At 39.7% G+C, this 20,755-nt stretch overlaps 3 protein-coding genes across 3 annotated transcripts; 2 read left to right on the plus strand and 1 right to left on the minus strand.

Moving 5' to 3' along the window:
* Nucleotides 1–1,371: 1,371 nt before the first annotated feature.
* Nucleotides 1,372–5,773, plus strand: LOC140774975 (pentatricopeptide repeat-containing protein At3g49710). Its single transcript, XM_073118181.1, has one exon. It carries the CDS (start codon nt 2,965–2,967, stop codon nt 5,122–5,124), a length of 2,160 nt encoding a protein of 719 aa, XP_072974282.1. The 5' UTR covers nt 1,372–2,964; the 3' UTR covers nt 5,125–5,773.
* An 816-nt stretch (nt 5,774–6,589) lies between these two features.
* On the minus strand, nt 6,590–11,331 carry LOC140774749 (squalene monooxygenase SE1-like). The gene is made up of 8 exons (XM_073117850.1): nt 10,967–11,331; nt 10,201–10,312; nt 9,177–9,351; nt 8,301–8,469; nt 7,975–8,193; nt 7,565–7,840; nt 7,152–7,430; nt 6,590–6,870 (listed from the first exon to the last, which is right to left on the minus strand). Exons 1-8 carry the CDS (start codon nt 11,192–11,194, stop codon nt 6,766–6,768), a joined length of 1,563 nt encoding a protein of 520 aa, XP_072973951.1. The 5' UTR covers nt 11,195–11,331; the 3' UTR covers nt 6,590–6,765.
* A 6,433-nt stretch (nt 11,332–17,764) lies between these two features.
* LOC140774506 (uncharacterized) lies at nt 17,765–20,599 on the plus strand. The gene is made up of 4 exons (XM_073117526.1): nt 17,765–18,016; nt 18,092–18,287; nt 18,386–18,472; nt 20,223–20,599. Exons 1-4 carry the CDS (start codon nt 17,799–17,801, stop codon nt 20,373–20,375), a joined length of 654 nt encoding a protein of 217 aa, XP_072973627.1. The 5' UTR covers nt 17,765–17,798; the 3' UTR covers nt 20,376–20,599.
* The last annotated feature ends 156 nt before the right edge of the window (nt 20,600–20,755 follow it).

A 20,755-nucleotide genomic window follows, 5' to 3' on the forward strand; every position in this document is an offset into this window, starting at 1 on the left:
TACTTTTGTTATTTTCTTCTCTTGTAAAGTCCATAATGCATTTGAATCGCCCACCCAAGTATTCAAGAAGTTTATTAAAAGATCAAAAGCAAGAAACTGTTGATGGTTAATCTGACCTTATAATAATTAAGGATTGCCAGCAAAAATGATGACACAAGTGATGAATTCAACTATTTGATTTGATCACACACAAAATTTGTCGAGGAATTAAACCAAAAGCAGAGAGGACTATAATGGTCGAACTAGAGATTCTTCTATGTGGCCCCTCTACAAGAACCGAATTACTCATACGATGAAATGTTTCCCTTTTTTGGTATGCTATATGGTCATTGCTCAATTTGGCATAAAGGACTTCATTTATGGAATTCAGCAACCCACCAATATTATTCCCTGATGAATTGGACTCCACAACAGCCTGTGTGAATTGGACTCTACAACAACCTGTGGGAATGGACTAGAAGTATGAGAAAGATAGGAGAATATATCATTAGCTCCAAGTAAAGCCAGACATGTGGAATGACCATCAAAATTTTGAACATAATTAAGTAGCAAATGTAGGACATCTGCCTACCATGATAGAAAGACCTATAAGCTGACAATTGGCCTTTTCTTGTGGGTCACTTTATTCTATTCTATGTTCTATATGATTACAAAATTCAAATAGTGCATATAGACATTGACAGCATGATGCATCTAAAGGGTTAGGGATAATAATCTTAACTTGATGAGCTAATGGGCACACTCTGGTCTAAGATTCCCCAGGGAAATCAAGAGGTAAGCACAGATATGTGGCAGGTGATGAGGGACCATGCTAAGCAGTCCAAGGAGACAACAGTGTCGGATGACGACAATTTGATCAGAAACAATTCAAAGTGTGAGTTCAGATGGAGATCCGTTATTAGACTTGACTGCATTCTTGTCTAGGTTGGGAGCCACATGGGCCTAGTTCAAGAAAAGGCTTGGGCCATGTTAGAACCAACATTTACTTAAAGATTGGCCTGAGACTAATGTATTTCATGACTGGGTTGAGTCAGGGCAGGGGGATTAGGCCTAACTCCGAGGTCAATTGTTCTTGACCCACAAGTCAAAAGCTCAACCTTGGCTATAGGACACAACCTTGTTAAAAATTGTTAACCTAGTTGGGCGAGACTCGAACTAAGCAGTCAATATCCCAACCTTGGTTATGGGAAGCAACCTTGTTAAAAATGCTTCCTTAATCTAGTTGGGTGAGACTCTGAAAGAGTCATGGTGCCAATAGCAACTAATTGAACATTTACTTACAAAAGAGGAGGAACTCATGTTTAACGTGCTAAGTTGAAGTAATCACATAAACCACAGTGTAAACAGACGTCACCTGATTAAAAAAAAAACCTACAACAGGAATTAAGCTGCGAATAAAGAATGCATCAGACTTATAGAAAGACCTCTCTGAACTGATTCAATGTAAATATTTAGGAGCTCATGAGAGCCGACGCAGTTTGAGATTTAATACAAGGAAGAGGACAGGACTCCAGTCCAATAGATATGCTAACTAACAGTTTTACTTGATGCAGAAATGGACAAAATGGCAATGGAATATTTTATCCAGCAGTGACATCTGTGTAAAACAATGCTATATGGCTATCACTCCAATATATTGGAACAGCAACATACCTGCATGTGGTGGTGGCTCGATCAAAGATGGATATTCTAAGAAGCATTTCGTCAAGCATCTCGCATTCAACCACGCGTTCTAGCGTCCAGCCCTTACAGTCCTCGCTCTTTCGACCCAGCTTCTCCGGTCTCCCAGTCCGAAGGTGAAACAAATAACTGAATAAGACCACAGCCCCCGACTCCAACAATACCGCACCACTCCTCTCCGCGAAACTACTCAACCGTAACCAATTCCACACGCGAGGTCGGTGCTTCTCGATCGCCTCCATCACTCTCCCCCGCATCAGCTTCCACAGGTCGATCTCCTCCTCTGGCATCCACTTATCATCAACCATCACCATCGTCGCGGTGATGGATCCAAATGGAGAGGAAAAACCCATCCAAGGCAACGAACGAGAGCCTCTTCTCCTCGCGGCTGCTAGCAAGATATTCCTAGAGAGACGAGAGGAGATGCCATTCGAGAGCTCGATCACTTAAGCCTGCGACGTGTCCACGCGCATCGCGCGGATGGCATCGTCCTCTTGTAGCCAATAGACGACTCTGACGACGTGAGGTCCGATCTCCTGAACCGGTCACGCACGCCGACGTAGATCGCCGGGGTCCAACTCTCAGCGCCGGAGAAGAAGGTATGAACACCGATGTTGGCACAATTGGAGGATACGACGAAAAATCTGAAGGCAGAGGATGGCGGCTGGTGCGCGGTCGTCGTTGAACGTCGGTCAGCGAAAGCAAGGAGGCGCGACAGAGGTCGTCGAGTACATCACCGGGAACAGAAGGACGACGAAACGTGATAAAATATATTGGAGAGACTAAGGAAGACAACGCGACCCAGCCGACGATGGTGAAAAAGGAAGCATGAAGGAGAAGGGTGGAGCAGGGACAAAAGTGGCGGGGACGAACTCGGACATGCTTAAAATGGGTGAGAAGTGGAGAGAAACGGAGGAAGCTGCGAGAAGTGAAAGGAAGTAAGATGGACGAAGATCTCGAGGAGGACGTTGGTGGAGAGATCTGGAGGGGGGGAAGGACGACGATTTGCGCTTCATAGCGACGACGGTGAGATTAGAGGAGGGGGCGGCCGCGGGCGATTCAGTTAATACAAGTGGGCCCAAGACGACTACTTGGGCCGAGAAAACGAAATGGGCGCGTATCTGAAATTATTAAATAAAGGAATATATATATATATATATAATCTAAGGCCTACATCCAAAGTTGTTGGGTTGGTTATTGGGCGTTTGTCTGGCTAAGCAGTAAGCAGACCCAATCTTAAAATTATTTGACTTCCATGGGCCTAGTCTGTCTGATAAGCACTCGATGAACCACCTCTCCTCTCACTACTACTCCAATTACCATCGCCTCTTCTTCGTACGCTTCCGCGACCTCCTCAAGTCCTGCATCGCCACCAAAAACCTTGCCTCGGGCCGAGCCCTTCACGCCCTCTATATCAAGTCCTACGTGCCCCCTTCTACCTACCTAGCCAATCACTTCCTCCTCCTCTATTCTAAATGCGGTCACCTCCCCCTCGCCCACCGTCTGTTCGACGAAATCCCACACCCAAACGTCTTCTCCTACAACGGACTCCTCGCCGCCTACTCCCACCACCCCCACCTGGCCTCCCGCCTCTTCTCCCAAATCCCGTGTCCTGATCTCGTCTCCTACAACACCCTCCTCTCAGTCTTCGCCGCTGATGGCCTGGCCCGTGATGCGCTGCGGCTCTTCAACCGCATGCGCCACCTTAGCTCCGAAATGGATGGGTTCACACTTTCTTCGGTCGTCTCTTCTCTGACCGACGGCGTTGATCAGTTGCATTCGTTGGCTATCTCCGCTGGGCTCGATTCTTATGTGTCTGTTAAGAATGCGCTCATCAGTAGTTATAGTAAAGGTGGCTTCTTGGATGACGCTGAGCGGGTATTTTACGAAATGGCAGGTTTGCGAGATGGGGTTTCATGGAATTGCATGATCGTTGCGTACGGGCAGCACCGGGAAGGGCCGAAAGCTCTGAGCTTGTTCCAGGAGATGATGAGGAGAGAACTAGAGATCGACCTGTACACACTGGCAAGCGTGCTGACGGCATTCACGGTGGTAAAGGACTTGTCTGGGGGTGCTCAGTTTCATGCCCAGTTGATTAAGAGCGCTTTCGAGCAGAATCCTCATGTTGGTAGTGGTCTGGTCGATCTGTACTCAAAGTGTGGCAGGATTCATGATGCAAAGAAGGTGTTTGATGAGGTCTATGAGCCAGATTTGGTGTTATGGAATACAATTATATCAGGGTACTCGTTGAATGATGAGCTCTCTGAGGAGGGGCTCCAATGCTTTAGAGAGATGCAGAGAGATGGTTTCCAGCCAGATGATTGCAGCTTTGTCTGTGCAATCAGTGCTTGCTCGAATTTGTCATCTCCATCCCAAGGGAAGCAGATGCATGCATTGGCTCTTAAGTCGGAGTTCCCTACCAATCAAATCTCGGTTAACAATGCATTGATTACCATGTATTCCAAATGTGGGAACCTGAAGGATGCTAATAGGCTGTTCATGAAGATGTCGGAACGTAACACGGTTTCCTACAACTCGATGATTGCTGGTTTCGCCTATCATGGTCAGGCCATTGAGGCATTGGATCTGTTCAAAGATATGCTCAATTCTAACAACTTGCCCACAAGCATTACCTTCATCTCTGTACTCTCTGCGTGTGCGCACACCGGAAGAGTTGAGGAGGGTAGAGAGTATTTCAATTTGATGAAACATAAGTATTGTATTGAACCTTGTGAAGAGCATTACTCATGCATGGTCGATCTACTTGCTCGCGCTAAGCAGTTTGAAGAAGTTGAGGGGCTGATCAAGACAATGCCATTCGATCCGGGCTTTATTGGATGGACCTCATTGCTTGGCGCTTGTAGGACCCATGGGAATATGGAGGTTGGGGCATTGGCAGCAAAAAAGCTCCTGCAACTGGAGCCTTCAAATGCATCAGCTTATGTGATGCTCTCTAACATGTATGCCAGCACTGGGAGATGGGAAGAGGTTGCAACAGTCAGAAAGCTGATGAAAGATAGAGGGGTGAGGAAGAAACCTGGCTGTAGCTGGATTGAACTGGGGAACGTAATCCATGTCTTTGTTGCTGATGATGTTTCTCATCCAAGGATTTTAGACGTCTATAAGTTCTTGGAGGAAATGTCAGGGAAGATGAAGCAGGCAGGTTATGTACCAGATGTGAGATGGGCTTTAGCAAGGGATCAAGAAATTGAGGGAGAGAAAAGGCTACGGCACCACAGTGAGAAGCTCGCTGTTGCCTTTGGATTGATCAGCACCGGAGAGGGAGTACCCATACTGGTGATTAAGAACCTAAGGATTTGTGGGGATTGCCACAATGCAATTAAGATCATTTCTGCTATAGCTGGGAGAGAGATTACTATCAGGGATGGGCATAGGTTCCATTGTTTTAGAGAGGGGAGTTGCTCTTGTGGAGATTACTGGTGACAACATATGCTCACAAAAGATTTTAATGCAACTGCGGCAGGAAAACTGAGTTAGCTGGTAATAGTATGGCCTTGGTTTAAAGAGAGGAGGTAATTTAACAGGCTTAGTAGTGCAGTTCCTCATGAAACCATAGTGGCTGCAGAATCTTTACACCAATCACTATTTTTTTAAGACTCTCCCTGTTCAGATATTGCTGCTGCAGAATCCATAAATTATCATCAGCTCGGATCAATAAAGGATAAAACAGAAGACTAATTTGATAACTAGAAGCAGTACTGTTATTCCCTTGGATTTCTTGATTCTGATAGAGCGACCTTCTAACAACAATATAGTGTTCATCAACTTGCAGGTTGGTTTACTCTTCAGTAGCTACTCCTTGGGGACACTTACTGTGCATACAAATTGCAACTGCTAAATTGCTTGCTGTAGGTCTCAATCTAACAAAAACAACTGAACCATTGCGTTAAAGATCTAAACGTCCATTATTATTCTCGGTTTTCTTGAGTTCTCGTCTTTGTATCTTCTTTATAAGGATACGAGAATTAGATGCATAAATAGGCTTAAAATATAGATCAATAAGTTGTTTAGGTGGTCTTTTCCTTAATATCTTCTTATTTCTAATGTAACATTTATTTAATTATTTACTGATTAGTAAATGGTGTTGGCTATATTTATCTGCGTAAACATTTGTTGTCTATTTCTCAGTGCAAGTGCAAAAAGCTGGACCTAGGGCTGTCAAAATAATCAAGCTGCTCAAGCTCAATTTAGGCTTAAATTAAGTTCGGGTTGAATTGAAATAGGTCGAACTGTATTGGTACTTTTAGGCTCGAAATTTATTACGTTTAGTGTTAAATTATAGTTTGTAATTATCTTAATTATTATTGCCATCAAGTTGCTCTCGGATAAGCTAGGAATTGAGTTCGGATTGAAACTGAAAAGGACCATTTTGATGATAATTTTAGTAGGCATGGCGCACTTTTAATGGCTGAATCGATCCCCCTCCTTCCTCACTTCGAATCATCGTAAATAAACATTTCCAGCAAATTAGTCACCTCTTTCTTGACTGGGTGGGGGCGAAGGGAATGGGAGAAACCATGTCATGACTGCAAATATTTCATGCCAGTTTTGGAGATGTCTATACTCACGAAGAAACCACCAAAAGCATTCAAGTTTCTCGTGCAGATGCTAAGCAACTAATGGCACATCATAGGCAATTACAAACATCTGGTCAGTGTACGGAGATACGATGTGTCATGACCAATGAATTTCCACTTGCGCCGGGTCATGATATCTAGCAAAAGCTTTGAAAAGAAAGCGCAACGCTTCCAAGTACTACGAAGTGATAGCCTGGTTTCTTGATACTGATGCAGGAATTTAACAGATATATATATATATATATATATATATATATATATATATATATATCGCTTCAACGTTCAAGATTACTCAACAAATCAGTTCTACATATGGCGTAGCAAACTATATGTTCAAGAATGGATCAATAATCCAGAAAAATTTCAAGAGGTACTCTTGGCAGGTTCTCATCCATTCATTTTACAGACACAATTCTAACAAGACGAGCATATGAAAACAAAGAAACGTGCCCTGCAATGATTCGAGTAGTTCCATTTCTTCACCATGTCAGTTGACAGGAGGAGCTCTGTAATATGCTGGGACTGTGGCAGGGAAGAACATTTGCCTAACACCTTCTGCTTTGATTATAGGGAAAATAATACCTGAGGCGCCCTGCAAAAAGTAACCTTCCATCAAAATGAATGAACAGAAATGAGAATAACAGACTAATTCTTCTCTCTGCTGTGCTATGCAGCTTTTCTAAATTAGGTATCAAAGCCAAAGATCTTTTTTTTTTCCAACCAGAATGCATTCTGCATTATCTACAACCACAAGGACATGTTAATTTGTGCATATAAGATATTATGATGCTAACAATGTAACAATTCAATGATATTACTTACAGAAATAAAAAGAAGAAATAAGAATGATAGCAATCCATTGCCAATACTTACAGAAATTAATCTAACTCCAATCCATAGTCGCTTGGGTGAAGGAAACGGCAACAATAGACGGCCAACACCATAAATGGCAACAGCAAAGAAATGTGCAACCAAGCTCAAAGGACGAGGATTAAGACCAGATAGCAAAGAGATAGGTCCATTAGAAAAGACACCTCCCAGGCTTAGATAGTCAAAACAGGCTTCACGCATTTCATTCCTAACTTGATCAGGTGAGGCGGAGAAGACTTTGTAGAGAGCTCCTGCCAGTGTGTTTATTGTAGAAGCAACCGGCTGCAAATAATGGAGTAAGACAAGAAGTTATTCATTCTCCAATGCATCATATTTTTAATCACCAATGTCAAAGATGATGCAATGAAATATGAAAATAAATTGTGTCAATGCCAGCATCAATTAAGCATACTTACTTTTCGTAAGGTGTAGAAAGATTCCAAGTATTTGCACAAGGCAGATGCATCATGCAAATTACGAAGAGGCTTGAGAAGATTATGCAAAACAACAATATCAGACAAGGCCACTGTCATTCCTCCACCTGTTAAAGGGTGACGCATGTTGAACGCATCCCCCATTAAGAGAGCTCCAGGAGTGGGATGAGGGGCAGCGGGCATGCTCCGATTAGGCATAGTTCTTATGTTCCCTTTATCAATGGCTGCTATAAAAGATTCTTGCAATTCTGGTGGAACCTGATATTATTTTCCAAGGTAAACTAACTGATTACAGATAGGGAGAACATTCTCTTCCACACTCTTCTAGGAAAAATAAGAACAGCAGAGTCATAGTTTTAGTTAATTAGTTCCTATGGTTTATTAAAGCATACCTGAGGTGCCACAACAGTCTTCAGATAATTTGTCATTTCCCCACTAGCTATAGAGGGTACTTTTTGACCAGGAACGTCAACCAAACAACGAACCTCAGTACTACTTATTGGATAGAACAGAATGGGAGAAGGATCTGCTAAGATAACATGCCCATGGTTTGCATATGGAAGTTGACAATTCTCCAAGACCAATCCAACAAAACAGGAGGGGACATCAACCTGAAGAAAGAAAATTAAGATATACTTGGATTGAATGCATGAAACTTGAGAACGGACATAGAATGAAATGGAGCTTGACAAGCCAGTCAGAAACTATATCTTTCTACCTTTGGAGAGCATAGAGAGCGCCTCAAATTTGAAAAGCAACCATCACATACAATTGTAAGAGGTGCATAAGCTTTTAGTTCTTCACCAGCTTTAGTCTTGTATAAAACACCCTTAACTGCCCCATTTTCTTCAATCAGTGATGTCACAGTTCCCTGTTCCAAATGGACACTGAAAAAAAAACCATTCAAAACACATTCATCAGCTTCGCACCTATCCAATGTTCCTACAAAGTATACAACCAAGAAAAGTTGAAGAAAAACTAAAATGAAAAAAAAAAGAAGCAAGATAAGTAGGGTTCACTCAAATCAAATGTAAAAGAATAATTCCATAGTGGTAGCATGGAACATGAACATTTATTTTTCTCATATCTTTCATATAAACAACATAATAGATTGCAAAAAATATGCAACAATGAGTCCATCCAAGATCAAAAGACCGTCTTGTTAGCTGGCCAAGGATCCAGAAAGGAAACATTGGAGCAGTATACATTCGCAGACTTAATACTGAATCAAATTGCTCCAATGTTTCCTTTCTGGATCCTTGGCCAGCTAATACTGAATACTGAATCAAATTGCTTTTCTAGTTGTGTGTTTTATCTATTCTTACAATGATATCCCCCTTTTACGGTCATGCATTGAATAATTACTTTCTTGAACCTACATTAGAAATGAAAACAAAAGGCTGCTAATCAAGCTTTTCGGAATATCTCATGGTGCAATTCATGGCCAACAAACACTGAAATACTTACTTTCTACAGCATGACGATAAAATGACAAATGACACAATTACATAGGGCAATGTTTAGCAATCATCAATAGTTATTTAGAAAAAATCAAACTATAAAATCTTCAAAATCTAAAAGGAAAAGGGCTTACTTAGGCAAAGATGCAACTTTTTCTCGCATCCTCTGTATGAACCGGCCATTATGAAAGCTCCTTCCAGCAACATCAGAGTGGAACTTTTCCAAGGGGTAAGAGACTTTAGTATTTCTTCCATCCTTGAATAGAGCATATCCAAGGACCTTTTGAGCATCAATTTCTTCCACACAATCTGGAGATAAAAGATATATTAGAGCATCATATGAAAATATGGCCGCATTATGTAACAACATCGAGATTAAATGATGAAGCTAAGGTGCTGAGGGGAAATAGATAACGAGAGAATAAATCAGGTTCATCTTAAATCCATGGTTCGCCGGATCGACCGATCCGAACTCTCTCTCTCTCTCTCTTTTCACTCTCTCTTACCTTTTTTTTTCTCTCCTTACATATAATCATTGGAGAGATCTAGTTTTGGTGAACTCATGAACTCCGGCGAACTTCAACAAACTCCGGTATATAATTTTATAATTTATTTCTTTATTCTTTTCTCAGTTTTTTTATTTCTTCTACTCTCTCTTTTTGTCTTCTCTTTTCTTCTTCTTCTTCTTCACTGCATTATGGTTTTTTTTTTCTTTTGTTTGATTTTCTTTTACTTAATCTCTTCCTAATCTCTTCTTCTTTTCAATTTTTATTACATCATAATTTTTCTTTCTTTATTTTTTCTAAATTTTTAGAAGTTTTCCTGTATTTTTAATTAATATTTAGAATTTTATGTAATTAAAAAGTCCGATTCGATCCAGGCAATCCATACGGTCGATATGTATCATTTTTTCAAAAGACCTATTACGATCTCGATCTCGATTTTTCAAACCTTGCTTAAATCAACAAAAGTGACTACGAATACTTTTCCATTTCGACAACCATCCAAAATTTTTTAATAGAATCTTGAGTTTGACAGCTTTTTTGGGTTTCAACTTTCAACACTTTCCCATTGCTAGCACAAAGAGAAATAGAAGAAGATGATCATGATGCTTGCTAGCACAAAGAGACATAGAAGGAAGACGATCGTGATGCTTACCCTCGAGACCCAACTCGATCAGTTTCAGGTAGCCTCCAGGCTGTAGAAGTTCACCCACAATCCTATCGGGTTCTGTCAAATCTCTCTCAATAATATGAACTCGACGTCCATCCTACAACCAAAATCCAAAATCAGTTCTTAGCTTCTCCTCTTCTGTATTGCATTCTCAGCAGAAGAAGTAACAAGCTCAAGATTTTTTTCTGCAATACAATCTTCTTAGTAGCGAATACACAACAAGCATGATCTTTCCCTAAAGACCCGTAACAGAAAACAAGAATAAACATAAAATGTGAGGAATTAAGAAGCCTCTATTACAAAAACAAAACAATCAAAAAACGTACGGAAAAATATATAGATCTTTGCAATTCCAATCTATAGAGCTTAAGAAATTAAATTGGTGCGTTTACCAAAGAATTGAAAGTTAGATATGATGGATGATACCTGAGAAAAAAAACTAATAAGGGCGTGTTAAATTAGATGCACACCCACATGCATCTAGGAAGAAGGGCGTGTCGTCCGATGGATAAATCGCGACTATAGAAGATATCTCTATACTCAATAGGAAAAGTCAACCTATTAGCAAAAATATATATTAGCGTTCCTTTTTTCTCCGGTCTTCGGAGTTCGGACCAATCAAAACGCTCAAGACGCTCAAGACGACCAATTAGGATCAGATAAAACACTTTTATTAGTCGTGCTGACCTCTAAGAAAGCCCAGATCAATCAATACAAAATGTACGAAGATTTAACATAAAAAGAATCTCACCTTTCCGAGAATATAGGCGAGGGCGGATCCGGCGACGCCAGCACCGACCACGACGACGTCAGTGCCTCCATCTGTGGCGATCTTAGAGCAACATTCCTCCTTCCCGTCGGCTGCCTCCGCCGCCGCAGCGCCCGCGACCGTCGCCCTCCTCCTCCCTCGCAATCCAACTAGAAGGAGAAACCCTAGAATCGAGGCCACGATCCCCCCAAAGAGATAATCACCCACCATCTCCTCCTTCAAAACCGCGATACTCTCTCTCTCTCTCTCGATTCTTCTCGTGTTCGCTCTACCTTATAGAGGAGTCGAGTTCTTCCCTTCAACGGCTCTCCACCGGTTGCGTTCGCGCTTTTCTGATCGACTCGGGGGGGTATATAGTAGCGAGTGATTTGTCAGTTAACTCTCACAAGAGGTGTCCATACCGGAATGGTGTCCATACCGCTCACTGCACAATGGACACCAGAGAATGAGGCGTAGCCTTGCGTAACCTGCTCCGCAGGAGTAGCTTATTACTTTCGAGATAGGAGACAAACGAGACTCACGTGAGCGACGATTTGGCGTCAGGCCATGCTGTCAAACAGATCACACCCGTTAATGCGGATCTGCGGGAATCCAAAAGCAATACTTGTGTCTCGAGCCGAGCTGGAAACCTGGAAGTTGCGCCACCTGCAGAAAACTAGGGACGGCTCCTAGATTTGAGATCTTAATACATTTAATTGCTCAACCAAGTGGTTAGGTTTGGACTCTGGTCCCCCGTCATCTTGGCTAATTTGCCACAGGGTAGCTAATATGAATCAAATAATATTATTATCTTATGATATATTTTATTTAATATTTGTAAGTATATTTTTTTTTTTAGAACCTCCTTGTGGTCTTATAAGAAGCACGAGCTCGATATTAGGTCGACTGGTGTGATACGTCGACACGTATCGAAGAGTGAAAGCTGTTCATAATTAAATACGATTGCGACAATTAAAATGTCATGTACGTGGCTGGAACGAGTGCCACTCATACGAAGTGAGAACTATATCTGTACTTTTCCTAGCATTTGGTTCTTAGGTGGCTGTGAGCCACTAAGGGCTTAATTGATCCGAGCTTCATAGAGCCTATAGCCAGTATCAAGCTTTGACTTGAAAATTAGTTTTTAAGCCAATAGTTATAAGCTCAATTTTAAGTCCGAAATAATTTAAACCTAATTTTAGCTTGATTTTGGTTTGAATTAAGTTTGAAACATAGTCTGATTCAACTATAAATATATAGACACTAAAAAGATAAAAATTAATATAAATCTTCATGTATTTGGGAAAGAGATAATATGCTCAAAATTAAGAACTACAACTTCACAATTCTAACCCTAGAGTGAGAACTAATTTCTAGGAGTAGTGTCTTTCTTTATACACACATGCTAAATAAATCTTTTGATAAGTACTAAATAAGTTTAATTAAATATAATGAAGTTTTAGTCAATAGTCATCTGGAAATATCTACAGTAGTCGCCACATTATGTTTCTATTAATCATCCATCCAACCCACGTACTGACTGGTTGGTAGTTACTACAATAAATGCGCTTTTTCCAACTACTACAGTATATATATATATATATATATATATATATATATATATATTTAAGACTACTACAGTATATTGAACGCTATTCTATAGAACGCGGTCAAGACCACGTAAGGGATATAAATGATAATTATAATATCCTTTTAGATAGTATGATAATTTGTATTGATTATGTAACAACCAATAACAATAAAAAAAAAATTAACTACCCTTCTTTCCCTCCCTCCCTCTTCTTCTATTTTTTTTTCTTTTTCTTCGTCTTTCTTTTCTTTTCTTCTCCCCAACCGCCGTTCTTCCCCTTCTTCCCATCGAAGCCCAACGACCCCATGGACCACCGACTCATCGGTAAGTCTCCTTTCTGCTTGTGAATTTGATTTTAGGCCGGTCGATGACCTCGAGTAGACGTTGTGACAAACCGGGGAGCTTTCCCTCACTAGGTACCTTTCATGGGTACTCTAGGCCGTCGATTAAGGCTACACCTTGTAGCCTCCCGTCGTTGGTTTCCCCTTGCTTTTTTTGTCACCGTGGTCGATGTGTCCCTTTTTCGGTGGGTTAGTCGTGTTCATCTGTGGGAGCTTGAGCAACTGCCTAATAGGGCTTTTGTGGCTCAGTAGGCTGTGATGATGACCTCCATGGTAGTCGGCCATGGAGAAGGCATCCCCTCACCGTCGGCCACCTTGGTCAGCTAAGCATTGGCTACTGTCAACCCCTCATATTCTTTTGGACTCATTCTTCCTTTAGGTTTCCTTGGCATTTTTCCCAGTGTGTTCCCCTCCTCACCTTCAGTTGTCTTTCTCTTGTTTGGTTTGGCTTGGAGAAGGAAGGGAGGGGAGTGTAGACGAGTTGAGCTAGGTGTGACCCAGCCCTGCAACCTAACCCAATTTGGTGGGTTAGGTTATGACCCAGCCCGAAAGGCTTTTAGGCCTAGTTGCATTGGGACTTCGGGCCCACTCTTTATCAATTTGTGCTTGGCCTTAAGCTGGTCCAAGCAGATTAGTGACACCTTAATTATTTAAATTTATATTGATCATGTTATTCATTATTCTTGTCAGTGATCCTTAAGTATTGATCACCTTTAGAAGGTAGTCTAGTTAGCCATAATAATTATTTATTTTAATAAATGAGGCAGTGATACACGAGAGTATTTATATGAATTTGCTTTTAATAGAATTTATTTCTAATTAAAGTTTGGTAATTATATTAGAGGTACATTTATATTCAATAAAGTCAGTTAGTTGAACGTTATCTATTCTTTTTTACATTAAATGGACAATCATGGGTGAAACATTAAATGCGATGATAATCACATTGGTGTGAACCTTAATAGTGTGTTAAATTATCTTAATTAATATACTAACTCTAACATATCAATAAATGTAAGGAAATCCTAAGTGGACCTACTCATACAAGTATTAATTGTCAATAGAATTATTAATTAATTAGTGGAAGATGTACTTATGTTGTTACTCTCGTTATTGAGGTAGATTCAATACCGGGCGAGAATGATCATGTGGCACAGTTTGAGTTCGTTACTTGGAAGCGATGTCAGGCAAGCAAATCCTCCATAGTTTAAAAATAGTGTAACATTAATGTGATGTTTGACTTTATAAATTCATGCCATGCAAATTAAACATGTGCAAATATTTATTTATTATTCAATATAATTATATTTGCTTTACTGCTTTATCGTTATTTATGGATTGTTGGTGCATATTTGAGTATGATAACTTTAATGTGCATGTTATATGATTGATGATATTGATCATTGCACCATTTGCATATATTACCATATAGTTAAGTTCTGACTAGACAGTGCCCTTCACTAACTCAATCCGAGGTTAAAGATAGAGTTCTTTATATGGTGCCTATGAAATAAACAGTTTACGCCTGAGTGACATTTAGGCGATCACATTGTTTTGTTTGAGATTAGACACTGATGATATAAAACTATGATTGAGAGGTATGAGTCTTAGACCTAACGATACTCGATGATGTAGAGTCATGACGTCCATAATGAGCTAAGGGCTCTTGACTATCCCGCTGTTGACGGTGATGATTATAGAGAGGGAGATATAGGCTTACGACTAAGGTCCTCAAACTGTTGGCCATAGAAAACTAGTCGTGTGCAACGTCACCAAGCATGTACGAACGATATTATTGCTAGATGTCTATCCTTTGATGTATGAGATAACTTATGAGCATGTGCTTATGATGTGGTAGATGACTCGATGAATATATAATAATAATGTATGGTTATAATTCTATGGGAGCATGAAAGAAATGATTTGATAGTTTAAATAATGCACATCATGTATTCTTTTATTACTTGTGAGTTGTAGGTATTAACATGATAGACACGTTGCATGGATACACTATTATAATCATATTGACATATACGTGCATTGTATGACATCTTTTCTTATACTACTTTTAGACTGTAGAGGTGTATACTTATTGAGTTTTGTGCTCACCACCTTTGGCCGAGTTCATGGAAGAACCGGTGAAAAGTTGTTTATAGTCTTTTTCGTTTATTTTATTATTGTAAATAAGTCAAATGGATTGTAGCTCCTGCGCGGGCATTTACTCTGTTGTAAGGTATGAATTTATATTTTGGGACTTGTTATGACCTGTATAATTTGATTTCCTTTGTTGTATTATTTATAAAAATATAAGGTTTTATCTTATTATTGTGTAAAAAATTTTACCAATAGGCCACATCAAAATCACATGGGTTTTACTCACCAGAAAGGCATTTATATTAATGCAAGTACTTGGTGAGTAGACTCTTATTTTTTTTTCCCTTTCTATTAATTAATATTTGATGTGGTATTTTATTGCTTCGCTTAGAGATAGCGATGCTCTTGCAAGTTGCAGGTCAGACTGCCCAGATGCAGCCCCCAACCAGTTAATTTGAACTAATCTAATGTTTTTGATTAAGTGGGCCACAAAATTATCCTCAATATTCCAAGTTGTAGTCTAACTATAAGCACGCCAAAATAAGGTAGCTTAATTAAAATCTACTGGCAGCAATGGCATTAACATACAATGCGGATATATAACTAGGATTACTCGGTTAACAATTTCCAAAACTTAATCAAGCACAACCCTTCCTTTATGTATATGGATTCATCTTAAGAGCATCGTTAAGGAAGAGGGGTCGTCGCAACATATTATTTTTAGCACGTGTATCATAATTTGGTTGGTCCATCTAGAGTATTTTCTTTTTTACAAAATGCTCAAACACTACTATTTCATTGAAATAATAACTTTTTTTGGAGCGACTGAATTCCACGAAAATCCACCAAACTCCGACCACAGCATTTCCCTAGCTAACAATAAAATTGTAAATGAGAATATTCAAACATGGAGGGGAGGGTTTAAATGTAACAACCTATCTTTTAAAAGAAAATTTAAAAAATTATATGGCATGACGTGGCCGACCTTATACCACGTTTTGTTGGCGCATGCTCGGAGTGCCATGCACTCCTAGCCGCTGGCCCAGCCAACCGGGCTGGGCCATCTGTTTTAGTGGGCCCGTTGCAGCCGTAGAGCCGACGCCCCATTGCCTTTTTGGGTCTCTCTCTCAGTCTCCCTCTCACTCTCCTCTCTTTCACACACTCTCTCTCCTCATTGCCGACACTGGCTCGCCGCTATCTCCTCTGGAATTGCCACCACGAGTGAGACCTCTCACTCCCCCTCTCTTTTCTTTTTTTGGTCTCTCTCCATCTCTCTTTCTTGCACTTAGGCTCGGGCTCGCTGGAGTCGAGCCATTGGCTGGCCACCAGTGGTCGGTGCCCTCCCCACTGACCTAGATCCACACCCCTCCCTTCCTTTCCCTTCTCCTTCTTCTCTTCTTCTTTTCCTCATTTTCTTCTTCTTCTTTTCCTCATTTTCTTCTTCTTCTTTTCCTCATTTTCTTCTTTTGCTCCTCGGTCTGAGCTATTGGTTATAGTGGTGCTGAGCTCGACCCAGCACCTGTAGGGCGTTTGTGCTAGGCCGAGGCCAACACATGCAGCACAGTGTCTTTGGTGATGGGCTTGGCCCAACACGCTAAAGTATTAAGGTGTTGAGCCGAGCCCAGTATTGTGGCAGTAGATTTATTTTATTTATTTTCTTGTAATATATGTAATTATTTTAGTTAGTACAAATAGATTATTTACACATTAATTATTTAAATAATAATATATGTTCATTAATATATATGTATGGATACAACCTATGGATCCTATTTCTTGTTTTGGTTTAGTTATTTTTCTTCAAAAATCACAGCTAAAAGCAACATTTAACCAACCCTATAGAGTTAACATCCGTAAACAAAATATAAACTTACAAGAATATTTAGTTGCTAGAGAGTGAAAGCAAAAATATTTATTTTGAGAAAGTTTATATATATATATATATATATTTAATTTTAAAAAATAAATAAAATTTACTTTGGTAGAATTATCCGTCTCCATTTTGTTGGAAAACAATACAGATGGCTCATTTTATAGCGCAAAAAAAAAAAAAAAAAAAAAATAACGGGGCAAGCTTTTTGGTTCAATAATCTAATTATGCTCACATCTTTATAGGGGCTCATACACATGATATAAGCCAGTGTTGATGGTTAAGGCGGTCTCTGTCAAAGAAATACTCTTGTTTATCAAAGATATAAAATTTAAAATATCAACTCTTGTTTATCAAAGATATAAAATTTAAAATATCATCTCTGTCAAAGAAATATCAAAGATATAAAATTTAAAATATCATCTCTGTCAAAGAAATACTCTTGTGTATCAAAGATATAAAATTTAAAATATCATCATTGAGTCGGATCTCTTCTTTTTGGTGTGTTTTTAAGCCCGCTTAGCCTATTTAAGCTATATTTAATGATATTAAAATTTTTACTTATAATTAGTAAAATTATTAAGTTAATTATATCTAATCGTACTGCTGGTTGGCTAATTATGATACAATTATAAGTTATAGTTGTACCGTAGATATGAGATTTCTGTATAATCTTCAGATTTTAGCCTCTCTCGTCCCGGAGTATTTTTTATTTTTTTTGAATCTCGGAAGTTAATTGATAATATATTTTTTTTTCTAAGAATAAGAAAAAGAATATTAGTTTAGATTTGGTAACTGCAGCAAATTCCTGCAACCAATCAGGCAGACCCATTCCACAAAATCTGGCGCCAAAAACTAGCGGTCTTTGGCGCGCGAAGTAATGGAACAAGAGGAGGGGAGGAGACTTTCCAAACATATCCAAAGTTTAGACGCCGCCAAATGGACTTCGGATGCGGCGAGGTGGGAGCGTGGAAGAAGTCACTCGAGGCCTATGAGTCCCGCATCGAATCACTTGCGAAGCCCGACCTCCTTCCCCTCGATGCCTTCTACCGCTGTGAGCTTCCCCTCATTCTCCGGCGCCGAGATCCCGATCCCTTCATCTCTAAGCCCGAGCTCCACCGCCTCATGCAGTGGAAGCTTTCTCGCGGAAAATGGAGGTCTTACTCCGAAAAGTCCTTCCTCTTTCCTTCCTCTTTCCTTGCGTAATCGATGTGGGTATCTGGGTTTTCCAGGCCTCGGCTTTTAGATTTCATGTCGGCTTTGGATGAAACCCAAGTGGAGTCCGCTTCCAGGAAGGCGTTTGCGTCGCTCCCCGACCTCTCCAAAGCAGTCTCGGAATTGACGGTCTTGAAGGGGGTTGGCCCGGCCACGGCATCCGCTGTTCTGGCCGCCTATGCACCGGACGTGGCTCCATTCATGTCCGACGAGGTGAAACGAGTGATTGGATAAATTACTTCTTCTTGTCTCACGCATCCTTGTTTTGGTATAAAATAGTTGTTATTTGGTTTGGTTGATGTGTTTGGTAGGCTATGATTTCTGCTATGGGGAATGCCAAGGAATATACGTTAAAGAGATATCTCGTATTTGCAGAAAAGCTGCGGAGTAAAGCTAAGGTTGGCTTTCTTTAATTGAATTTTCATTGTAATTTATATATCTTTACTTCAAAAGAAAGTTTCTACTTTGTCTATTTGGTGGCAAGTTCGTGCAGCTCAATTGTTTGATAAAATGCTTGCAATTTTTTTTTCCGCATTTTTATGTATATAGTGATTAATGGATGGATGCAACCTGATAGGCCCGCTGTAATTTCTAATCTTAGGTTCTCATCTGTTGTCATACATTATGTGCCTGCGCTTTCATCAAATACCCAAAAATTAAGGCAATGAATAAGCTTTGTCACTACAATTTTCTTTCGAGCAAGAAGAAGACCATTCAATTTAGAATTTTCCGTCATGCGATATAGCTGATATTATCAAACTGTGAAACATTATTGATCGAAGTTAGAGAACTTCTCTAAACAACCTATGGAATTTTTTAGTCCAAATGCATTATGTGCTTATGGTTTAAATATAAGCAATTACTCCATCAACATCTATGTAATTCATCGACTGGGAATTTGATAAAATCCTATCAGGCTATAGAAACCTGGTGGTCAAATTTGTAAGCCGCAACTTTCCAATCCTCTTCCAATCAATGTGGGCAGTTTGTGGGCTCACTGGACATTGATTTTTGTTGACTTAATAAATATAGCTATAGCCTAATTTTTTTCACCTTTTGAAAACATGCTTGCCATCAGTTCCATCTTTGGAATGATATTGAGAACATAAAATTTCTTAATACAATTTCTATATGTAAAAGAAAGAGTGAGGAAGGGAATTGATTCCCTAGCTAGAAAACAGTTCTCTTTTCATTCAATAACAGCTTTCCTCATAAACTGGAGAACCAGACTGTGTGGACTTCTGATTGCACTTGTACTGCTTGGAGCATTGGAGTGATTCATGAATGGAAAAACTAACTGTAGATAGAAAATTTTGGAACCCACAGTTGCTCCAGATCTTAACTTTGAGCAATTTCATATTAAAGTCAACCGAAAGTAGGTGAAAGATGGAATTGTTGCTTGAGTGCTTGTTTTAGAGACTAGTCAGAAACTAGAACCAAAATTCTTCTAGTTGTACAACATCATCAATTTATCAAAGAAGATTCAGTCACAGAAAGTTCCTCGTAAGGTCCTGAGATAGAACAGCCCTGAAGTTTAGAAGGCTGTACTTCGATTTTCTTTTGAGGGCATATAATTAAGGTTTTAAGTTTCATTGCGATTGTGATCAACTGCTCAAGAAAACAATATGTATTAGTCATACGGCAGATCTGTTTCGGATAATTCAGATCGGGATCGGCCTATCCTGAGGGTTTGTACAGTAAAACACGTTTTGCCACTAGTGGCAACCAGAAAAATATGATTTGCATATCACTGTAGCAAAGATGTCTATTAAACTAGTGTCTTCCAAGACATCAAAATCCACGTCAAATCTATTCTTGCTAAATGACTTTACCGATTTAACCTTGAACAGATTATGTAAATATAATATAACCTCTCTTTGGTTGCTTAGCTTGTGGATCTCTAGCAAGGTAGAAATTCTTCCTGAGCATAAATAAACCATCACACGAGTATGGTTTCCCACTTGCTTATTCTGTTTGATTTGGCTGGTATATTTGATTAGGTGCTCGCTACAGATTAATAATGCAAGAGTCGATTAGGTGCTTTTAGATATTTCATCAACTGAGTTTTCAATAATTTACCCTTAAGTTGAAAGCAGTCAAAGATATACGATCACTGAACAAGCCATCTCCTCTGATGTTGTTTTGAAGGAATTAAGTGCAGAACGGGATTTTTTCACCCCCTCGGACATCGAAAGGGCATTGTGGAGCTCTGTTGTGGGTTCTAAGTTGCTTTCTTCTCCAAAAAAGGATGCTCTCCAGGCTGACGCCAGGAAAAATAACAAAAGAAAATGGAAGCCTTGAGCTGGAGCGTCTACAATTTTTTGTCAGCGTCTTTGTACATTACAGCACTGAAGGATGTTGTAGTTTATTCTTGTGCTTTTGTGAATACTCTATGTAAGAAAGTGGGTTTTAATCTATGCTGTTATGTAACTCTTGAGCGATATATTCGTATGATAGAGTACGATAATGGCTATTTTGAATTCCTAATTCTTACAGCTGTTGGTAGCATAAGGGATTGTGTGCTATTGGGAATCGACAGTTGCTTTGATGCGATGCATGTTGCAATATATATATACACACACACACACACTCATCCACTTAGGGATGCAGAATTGGGCCGTTATCTCTAATCCTCAGATGCCAAAATCACAAGTAACAGGAGGACAACGCATCTTGACGAG

This window comes from Typha angustifolia, chromosome 13, assembly GCF_048772165.1.
Source record: "Typha angustifolia cultivar Huaian chromosome 13, ASM4877216v1, whole genome shotgun sequence".
In the NCBI taxonomy this organism is placed as follows: Eukaryota; Viridiplantae; Streptophyta; class Magnoliopsida; order Poales; family Typhaceae; genus Typha; species Typha angustifolia.

Bases quoted from the DNA above. Each gene is read 5' to 3' on its own strand.
- LOC140774749 (XM_073117850.1), bottom strand. From the start codon at position 11,194: ATGGTGGGTGATTATCTCTTTGGGGGGATCGTGGCCTCGATTCTAGGG. The intron at 10,313-10,966 runs GTGAGATTCTTT...TTTTGGTTGTAG, and splicing joins TCGCCTATATTCTCGGAAAG to GATGGACGTCGAGTTCATAT. The intron at 6,871-7,151 runs GTAAGTATTGGC...TACTTTTTGCAG, and splicing joins TTGGAGTTAGATTAATTTCT to GGCGCCTCAGGTATTATTTT.
- LOC140774506 (XM_073117526.1), top strand. From the start codon at position 17,799: ATGGACTTCGGATGCGGCGAGGTGGGAGCGTGGAAGAAGTCACTCGAG. The intron at 18,017-18,091 runs GTCTTACTCCGA...TGGGTTTTCCAG, and splicing joins CTTTCTCGCGGAAAATGGAG to GCCTCGGCTTTTAGATTTCA. The intron at 18,288-18,385 runs GTGAAACGAGTG...TGTGTTTGGTAG, and splicing joins CTCCATTCATGTCCGACGAG to GCTATGATTTCTGCTATGGG.
- LOC140774975 (XM_073118181.1), top strand. From the start codon at position 2,965: ATGAACCACCTCTCCTCTCACTACTACTCCAATTACCATCGCCTCTTC.